This window comes from Sardina pilchardus, chromosome 23 (assembly GCF_963854185.1).
Source record: "Sardina pilchardus chromosome 23, fSarPil1.1, whole genome shotgun sequence".
Classification (NCBI taxonomy): Eukaryota; Metazoa; Chordata; class Actinopteri; order Clupeiformes; family Clupeidae; genus Sardina; species Sardina pilchardus.
This window is the reverse complement of record NC_085016.1, coordinates 17,412,217-17,422,216: the sequence shown is the minus strand read 5'-3', so window position 1 is coordinate 17,422,216 and position 10,000 is coordinate 17,412,217. Positions and strand designations below refer to the sequence as shown.

The following is a 10,000-nucleotide window of genomic DNA, read 5'->3' as shown; positions in this document are numbered from 1 at the left end:
TCTAAATGGCATTAGCTACAAAATGCTAGTGTCAGCTTTGCTACTGTTTGAATCATTGTGTTACACAACTTGACATGGCATGACATGACATTTCGAAATGTTGCCATGCACCAAGGGTCACTAACAACTTTCGGGGGACAGAACAGACATATGTGATCAGAAGAGTGTGGCGAGTGTGAAAATGTGAACAGAAAAAAAAACATTATATTATGGTATAACTTGCCGATGTAACTTTTCAACTAAGCTAATTAGAGACAGAGAGCAGCTAAGGAATGTCCAGCAGGATGCGTGGAGACAGGACTGGTCAGGGCTGGTCTGCCGAGCAGTCAGTCTCCGGGCCGTGCGTTTACAGTATCTTCAGAGGCTGACCTTGAAACCGAAGCGGCGCACTCACTCCGTGGGCGGCTTGAGCCTCAACTTTATCAGTCTGCGATGACTTGAGCGGACCAAGACGGCCTTGTGAAGGCTGCTTGTGAGAGTCAAAGCACTTCTGGAAAATTCCACGATTGTAAATTTTGCTTCAATGAAACGGTGGGCATGAACTCAGGAATGTACACAGCAGCGACTGATGCACCATAATGGACAGAGGACTCTTCTATAACCTCTACATTAGTATTTGCACAAGATAACAGTAAGACCGTGTAGACCGCTATATGTTATATTTCTAAAAAGAAAATGACATGAAGTATGACTGAAAACAACAAGAGGGTACCTGTGCTTACTACGCAGCACAAAAAACATCTCTGAACACATAACCTTTCATTAAAATATACTTAAAAGTATACTTATATAATGCTTCCCTTGACATACAGTATACTTTAGTTTCTCCCTATTCCCTTCCAAGGAGCAACTCACTGAATATAAACGGTTCATGCAGGTGGTGAACACATTAAATCAATTGAAGTATAGATTAGGGGACAACAGTGGTTCTGGAAGGGGCTGAGTTACTATGCTGGGGTTGGATTACGTGTCCACTGTTCAATAAGCAATTACTATTCGATACCAACTGCGGTTAAAACTACTATCATTGATTTTCTTTTAAAAATTGTCCTGTAGAACTGAACGTCCCACAGGTACTTGTTGCATCTTAGGATTTTTATCATTACGGCTGAACAAACCACCGTGTGATAAATGTATTTCATAACAAATCTTTCAGTATGAAAACGCATGACGTGAATGAGTCCTCTATTTTGTCTTTTGTGGCTTTTTTGTTTCAATTTCATACTATCACCCACGTGATACTGTAGGTTCCTTTTTAAAAGCACTGCTAGAGTGTCTAGTGGCATTTCACATGAAGACAGAAGACTCAAAACAACCAATTCAACATGAACAACCAATTCAGCGGTGCAATAGAGATCTGCAACAGGTTGCCATCAGAGATGAAGACATGTGGACCACCACATGTGTCCATCTCCCATATGAGACAGAGATGGGGGGCCTCTGGAGCTTCTGAACCAGTGCATGTGGCAGTGTTTGTGTTTTACTACTTGCATGTGTGTGTGAAAGGGTTTCTTGTTTGTGTGTGAGTATATGTGAGTGCATGTGTGTGTGAATATGTGAGTGTGTGTGTGTGTGTGTATTGTGCAAAAACAACATATTTGTAAGTGTGCGTGTGTATGTGTATTAGCGTGTGTGTGTGTGTGTGTGTGTGTGTATGTGTGTGTGTGTGTGCTTCAGCATGGGAGCTGGATTGCTTTTACAGCTTGACGCCCAACTGTGTGTTTAACAAGTGCCTGACAACTCAGTGCATTTCTCCCCCATCTAGACCAACCCTGGAGGGCCGCTAGCTCAGACCAGCAGGCAAGCCCCACACCGACACACACGCAACCATCCGAGTCCATTCTCCACCGCACCGAGGCGCACAAAAATAAAATCAATATTTGAACGCTTCCCACCTGTTGCAGCAACCACAATACCAACACCCGGTCCAGACTCCCCAACCTCGCCTGGAGGTATTCCGTCCAAGAATCCGCAGAATATGACTAATTGGTGTCTGACTTTAGAAATATTCCAAACACGCGACGAAGGGAGGGTGGCGTTGGGCATGCGAATGCTCACGGACTGACATGTGGATCATAACAGCCACACACACACACACACACACACACACACACACACACACACGCACACACCGACATAAACAGCACAGCGGGGAAATGCAGTCTGTCTCCCACAACGCTGTCTGTGCTGCGTGTCTCCCTGAGAGGCAGCCAAAGGGGAGAGAGCAGGAGCCCATCCATCCACACAGCACTGGGAATAGAGCAGTAACCTGTCAGCACAACTCAACTCCTGAGCCAAATCAACCTCAAAACTAGGACAGCAGACGTACAAAACCAAACAAACAAACAGACAAACAAACAAACAAACAAATATTTGTTTGCGTCATCAGCGTGCCACACCTGCGGCGCAAACACAAGAAGTGAAACACCTCGAGTTTGTCCCGTGAGTTGTCCGCCAGCTCACCTGTCCGTAATCCAAGAGAGGAGCAGCCCACGGAATAAAGTGGCGCCCATCAGGTAGAGCAGCAGAGGTTCAGAGGCGGAGGGTGGCACAGGTGAACGAGGCAGGTTAGCGAGCAACAGCCGCAGTGTGGCGGTAGAATGGCGGGTACTCACCCTCCGAGGTGCCCGGCAGAGAGGCCAGCGCGAGCGCCAGCAGCAGCAGCAGACGGCACAGCCGTGCCAACGGCGGCGAGGGGGCACGGCGATCGATGGATCGCCACGGTCGCAGCATCCCACCGCGCCAGCCAAAATGCCCGGGAAGAGGGGGGAGGGATGGGCACGGCGGGCAGGGGAGAGAGAGGACAGGAAGGGGGTCCCTGAGGTTTTCAGACGCGACAGCAGAGGTAGATGGCCACTCCAGGCGCGCACACACACACACACACACACTTACTCACACACACACACGCGCGTTGACACACTTGCTCCTGTCACCGGGTGGAGAGAGGATGGAGGCGGACAGAGGAGAGCACACTGTTCCGCTCGGTGGAAACTCCGACACTGACGGCCCCTGAGGCTGGGAGGGGAGGAGAGAGAGAGAGGAGAGAAAGGGGTGGGAAAGAGGGTGTTGCTTAGTTAGTCTCTCTCTCTCTCTCTCTCTCTCTCTCTCTCTCTCTCTCTCTTTCCCTCCCTCCCTCCAACTCTTTTCTACACTCCTTTATGGAAACACCCCCCCCCCCACACACACACACAAACACACACACTACGACTGGTCACCAAGCAGAAAATAAAGAAGCAGTTGGTAACTGCATCTGCGAGATTAACGCTGATCACATTAACGCTCAAGTCACATTAACACACCCTCAGTCTCTATAGCAGCACTACCAAATCCACCCTACAGGTTTTTTCAATTGTCTTTCGTGGACTTTGATGTGTGTGAAAATACAGATGGCCTTGTTCAAAGTCTCACAAGGCTTATAGGAATACAAAAAATGAGACCTACGCAAGCACAACAAAAATGTCCTGTGATTATAATCAGACGTTCTACGGCAAAGAGGAAAACAGGTGCAAAACGCTATCATTCAATAAGCCTTCCGAGGGGAGATGCATTGTTTTCTACTGATAAAAACCTATGACCAGTCAATGTTACAGTGCCATAAATTATAACAGCGAAATTAGTCAGTGACTAGTGACTCATCAAATTTAAATACATGCCACTTTAGGTCTTAAGTGGTCGCGTCATCTTGTCAAGTCATTGACGGAGCAATTCCGACGCACAATGGCAAGAGTGAAAGCCTAGAATGCTAAAGCCACCGAACCGCCGTTCACACATCCAACGATTAGCACCCACACCTTCATCCCCTGGCACACCCTCTTCACACTAATCGCACAACACACACACACACACACACACACACAAAAAATGCCTGGACAAATTCCTTCAGCAAAAAAAAAAAGAGACCTTTTTTTGTGGGTGACGACTTAAGCCGATTAACTGAGCTATTACAAAGATTACATCAAGTTGGCTGGGGGAGTATTTCGCAGGGAAAATAATTGGGGTGGGGGGGTTGGGGGAGGGTCTACTCCCTATATGTCCACCCCAATCAGCCAATGGGACGGATGCATTTGGGGCCATAGCGTGCCAGTCTTGGGCTTCAACAGGCTGGCCACACATGAATAGTTCTTTTACAACAAAGCAGAATGCCAGTGTTTGTCTGTGTATATTCTCTGCATGTTGAGCACAGCAAGTTCACACATGCAGCGTCTATGTAGTATTGTTTTATAGAGTGTTAGGTGGAACCTATCGTTCTGTGTGACGTGGGAAGCAGCGACTGATTCTCTCTGAATCAAAACATGTGACCATCTAACACACATCAACTCTTTTTTTTTCTTTTAATCCCATTTTTTCCTTTGAGGAGTGGTCACCACCCATGCCAATTCTATTATCCCGCCCGCTCAAAACCGTCAGGCCGGTCGAGCTCGGCGCACTGAAACGATTTCCATATCCGCCCACTGTATAGGATGATAAATCACCCCTTTGAGACACGTGGAAAAAAAGCCCTGTGGCTTCTTCAGAAGACAAACCCTCCAGCTCTCCGAGGCTCACTTCCTCCCCTTCTCCACCCACACCAAGTGAGTGTCCCTGGGTATGCCCCCTCTCCCCCCCCCACCCCCCTCCACAGGGGACCCCTGGGGCTCATTGTGTTAGATCTCTGCTGGTTCTGACTCGGGGCTAAACGCCATACTGGGACGATGGCATATGAAACAGATTTGAATGACATTAGCTCTCCTCACACACACAAACTCACATCTGTGTGTGGCACACAATTGATCAATAGTGCTTTTGGAGCACCAAGACCACCATTATATTGAACAATGAGTTTAAGTCGTACTTCTTGGAATGCTCTGCGCTGTGGTCAACAGTACTCTATCAGACGCATCTATCAAACTAATCAGAATTTCTTGAAAACAAATGTGTGTGTCTAGCAAGCGCAACACAGAGGAACTGAAAAACACACAGTAGGCCTACTAAAATATTCTAGAACATTCACAAGCTTGGAGAAGCGCACTTACTGGCATCTAGCAATATGCAGTGCTCTAGAGCTAGAACATTCTCGAACATTCACAAGCTTCTGAAGAGCACTCTGACATACAGGCATCTAGCCGCTTCACGGCAGTTTTACGAGTGGCCCGGGACCCCAGCGCTCTCTCGGGGCCCTGCTGCCTCACTTAGAGAGACGGAGAGACGGCAGCCTGGCAGTGATGAGGGGGGGCCTGGCTTTCACCCCTCTTAATCTGGACCCGTCAGTGCTCATTTGCTCTGCAAACTGGATTACACGTGATAAGGCTGACCCCTCTGGAAAGTGGCCCGGCCGGGGTGCAATGAGTGGGGTCAGAGGCTCACACACTCCCCCTGAGCGCTACCAAACACACAGCGGGGGGGTGTGGGGGTGGTCAGACCCGGCCAGGGCCCTACAGCCCTGGAGGAAGAGAGGGTGGTGTTGTTGGGAGGAGAAGTGCTTAAGGCCTCCAGATAACAATCTTCCACTCATCATCACACACAAACAACTCTCCCAGAATCTTTTCCCCATTAAAGCCATTTCCTCTCCTTGCTGGTGTGTGAAGACTGTGCAACCTCAACACGGCTTAATTGGCCGATTTCAAATTTCCACGAAGCGGGTAGACATTTTCTGGAAGTTTCCAGGTAGAGCTTTTCATATTTTGTATGTACTTACATGGGCTTGGTTCTCTTCAATAAACAAGTAAGATGTGCCCACTCCATGATTGGTGGGAGGAACTTCAGGAGCCAGTAAGCGACTGAAAGACGCTCTCAGTTGTTTGCTGATTTGGGTTAGCATGTGGCTATTTGTCTCACAGTCGAGGACAAACAGTCCATCTGGTTGCTTTTTGTAAATGAACAAGCTGACAGGAGAATTTTAATGTGGCCAAATATTTTACTGGGCATGGAAGGGGATCGTGAACTCGGAGCGCTCGCACAAACAGAGCACTGTTGGTGTAGAAATCCGAGGCAAGATGAGAGCGAGGTCACAGATGGACCCTGTCTCCTCTCTCTCGCTCCCCCCCCCCTCCGCTCTTCACGCTGCGAGAAAATCAGAGGGACAACCGCAAAATTCACAGCTCAGCCGAGGGAACAAAGAGAGCGGGAGAGAGAGAGAGAGAGAGAGAGAGAGAGATAGAGAGAGAGAGAGAGAGAGAGAGAGAGAGAGAGAGAGAGAGAGAGAGAGAGAGAGAGGAGAGGACCGTGGCAGGACCCAGAGGCTTGGGTTACGCTGGCCGCCGCTGGAATGCACTGCCATGGGACACGAGGACGTCCCGCTTCCCAAGCCCCCGGCCCTAAAGCCCCTCTCTCTCTCTCTCTCTCTTTCTCTCTCTCTCTCTCTCTCTCTTTCTTTCTCTCTCTCTCTCTCTCTCTCTCTCTCTCTCTCTCTCTCTCTCTCTCTCTCTCGAAAGTCCCGCGCGGGCTGACGCGGAGAGAGATGGCCCCCGTGGATCAATTCCATTTTCACAGGAATCTGGGAAAGAGCCATGCCCTTCCTTGGATGGCTGGGACAGCTGCATACAGAAGTGGAAAGACACCCCCCCTCCATACATACTGTACACACACACACACACGCGCACACACACACATTCTCTCTGTTAAACCCACAAACACCAGGATCCCTATCCATCCCTACATCGCCTTCCCTCAACAAAAGAAGAAAAAAAAGAAAGAGAGAGAAGAGAGGAGAGGGGGAAAAAAAAGCGCCTGACATCATTTCTATATCTCCCGCCAGCTGGTGACTCCGGCATCCTGTCTCCCCTGAGCGGTCATCACCCCCTTCATCCTTTCCGCTGGAACGGACGTCTTCCTAGCCGTGGAGGCCGGAGCGCCGCGCTTGTTATGGGGATTCCAGGCTCGCTCCGCGAGTGATGGATGAGTCAGTCTGGCATGAGAAGGAATCCTGCTCCCGACACACAGGGGGGATCAGGGGGCTCTCGGCTGCACTCCGGCAGCAGCGTGAGAAGGGGAGGAGGAGAGGGACCCCCAATAAGTGTCCTAACAGACACGGGAGCACTTTCCCCCCCCCCCCCCCCAGTGCTCTTAAGCGTCAGCCGGCTTGGATGTAGATTTGGAGGATTGGGTGTAGGTTTTTTTTTTTTTGTTCTGGCTAGACATTTTATCTGGAGTTATCTGACCCTTTCACTATCAGGCCATTAAGGGTGGCTTAAAACAACACCATCGCCACCACCACCCCCCACCCTTACCACCAGCAGTGAGTGAGTGGACTCATAGGAGACCATGCTTTCTCTACAGGCTCCCAGCAGTGAGCTATTCTACTGAGGGACAGTGGGAGAGTAAGTGAGTGAGAGAGAGAGTTAGAGAGAGAGAGAGAGAGAGAGAGAGAGAGAGAGAGAAAGAGAGAGAGAGAGTCTTCATGAATATGCAAGGGGCCAGCACAATGGCTAAGGCACATTCCTCCACCACTGGGGCTTTTGAAGTCGCACCGCGAATGCGAAAAAAGAAAAAGAAAAACACAGAGGTGGAGAAGAAAAAACCCCTCTCAGGAGGAGTAAAGACACCGTCACAGCGAGGGACTCCTCCGGAGGAGGGACACCACGCCGGTCGGCCGTGAAAGCCAGCGTCCGAGGGACTCCGTCTCCCCGCGGAGGGGCCTGAATAAAGACGACTCAACGCTGATTGATTAGGAAACAATGCGCGTTAGTCTCACTGGGCCCTCAATACTGACACATCAGATGGCTGAATGAGACCCAGCAGAAAAGAAACCCCTCCCACAGCGGTCAATGATGAACACATGATGACCCTTTTCTAACCACGGCACACACTGTATTCACAAAGCAATTGCACTGACCACACCAAAGGCCATGGCAGTAATATCACAGAATGTTTAATCCATTACTTGAAATATGGCATTTTCATTGGGGCATAAATCAGAGTGCAATAAAGGGATCCAGCTTGTGTGGCTGGATGTGTTAAATGTTATGACAAAGTGCTGGGAAACCTCACCGTTCTTAAGAAGCGGAGCACATTTTAATGAGAATTTTGAAATAAATGAATCATTCAATTGAAATCATTCCAGAAAAAAAAAATGATTTCCAGAAAGTCTTTTCTGAGAATATCAAATCTGGTTGAAATGCTGAAATATTGTATGCGCAGTAATGTAAACGAGTCGTGCTGAAATCTTGATTGCTGATATGCACACCCAAAACACACACACACACACACACACACACACACACACACACACACACAAACAAGCACACACACACACACAGAGAGCTGAGCAGAGAGCACATGCTGTGCTGCATCCTCATATTTGCCTTTACTGCCATTCCCTGCTTCATAAAAATTCACAGCCTGCAATTAGAAGTGTGGGGCTCTGTCTCAGGCCCACACAGTTCCTCCATGGCCCAGCGCCAGTGCGAGGAGAGGCCCCGTAAATGCCATGACGTGAGTGACACGCTCGTAAACGTCTCACCTGTGCCCGTCTCTCTCTCGCGCACACACACACACACACACACACAAGCTGGCAGGCCGGGGCCCGCACCTCTTCCCACCGAACGAACGAACGAACGAAATGAACACGAACGAACACCCTCGCTTTTTTTTTTGCATAAACACGCCGTCCGTGCCAAGGCAAACAGCGCCGTCAGTGCGCTCATGACAAACGTGCTCATGCCACACAAACGCCGACTCTGTGGGTCTATATGTTTTCCCCCGCTCGCACGTCACTCAACACGCCGAGAATGACACACTTGCGAGATTTTTTTTAAAGTCGTGCGTTACAGAGTCCGATTGGCATGTGTGCCCCTATCCGGAGGAGGCACAGGTGGGTTGCGTTTGACCTATCAGAAGGTGTGGCAGTGAGAGAGGGCTGGCCAAACAGACACACCTGGAAGAACCAGCCCAGTGAGGTAGGGCCACAGGTATCATCATGCAACAGGGAAACAGTGGGCAAATCCTGCTCGCTGTTAAAAAAAAAAAAAAAAGGTGTGTACTGTACCACCCCCAGGGCTTGAGTCATCAACCGAATCTTACGAGCAATTGGGGTGAATGTGCATGTCTGCATCTGTGCCCACTTTCGTTTTTAACAAGCCAGACCTCGTTTCGTTTTTTATGTGACTGAGCATCACTCAGTAGCATTTATGTCTTGTTTTCTTTCTTCATTTCCTTTTTCGAGAGATCGACTGGATGTGAAGTCAGTCACTAAACCGCAGCATGAGCTAAGTAGGGCACACATCAACCTCCTGCCCCAAAAGGACACCCAGTTTTAAGTCTTACACTATCACAAATAAGGGGAGAGAAGCACTAGGCCAGTATCATTATTGCTAAATGTATGTCTGACAGTCAAATATACTGTATGCTATGGATGGGAACGACGTCAAGCTCCTTGATTATGAGTTTATTATGAGTAATGAGTCCATTGCATCATCATTTGTAGAAACAAATACAGAGTCTCCGGGTAGATTACACAGTGTAACATGAGATTAAGAAACAAGTTTACAGTTGGTGCAGAGCGCGAGTTAAGAATCGGAATAATTCACAGCTATCAGAAATACTACTGACGGAGGAAATTCCACTGCCTTGTTAGAACGTTATTTCCATTTTTCATGCACTGCATTTCAACCATGAACTTGCATCCCTCAGGAACACTCCCTCCGCTTCATAGACCATCTGTGAAATGTCCGAGTAATTCACGTGTCTCGTAATGTAAAGTCTGGAGCAGCGCGTTATGGACACGAGCTCCTCACTGTGTGAGCACTATAAACACCAACATACAATCCAGGGCCACTGCACAACAAAACAAAAGGTACTGAAAGGTACAACAATGGTGTGCTTCCGGGATGGAAGACATGGGCTTACCACCTACTATACACCTGTTTCTCCAGTTCCAGCTGTGTGTGTGTGTGTGTGTGTGTGTAAGAGAGAGAGAGTGTGTGTGTGTCTGTGTGTGTGTGTGTGTGTGTATGTGTGTGTGTGTGTGTGTCTTAGGTTAAGTGAGCGTGTGTGTTTGGTTAAGTGAGCCTTAGTTACAAAACAG

General features: G+C 48.8%; 1 protein-coding gene across 1 annotated transcript in view; it reads right to left on the bottom strand.

Moving 5' to 3' along the window:
- The window catches only part of bmpr1bb (bone morphogenetic protein receptor, type IBb), a 77,695-nt gene that overhangs the window by 23,755 nt on the left and 43,940 nt on the right, over positions 1–10,000 (bottom strand). Inside the window, exon 3 of the mRNA XM_062528016.1 lies at positions 2,616–3,015. Coding sequence (XP_062384000.1) covers positions 2,616–2,733 — 118 coding nt within the window. The 5' untranslated portion in view covers positions 2,734–3,015. The remainder of the gene's footprint in view (positions 1–2,615; positions 3,016–10,000) is intronic.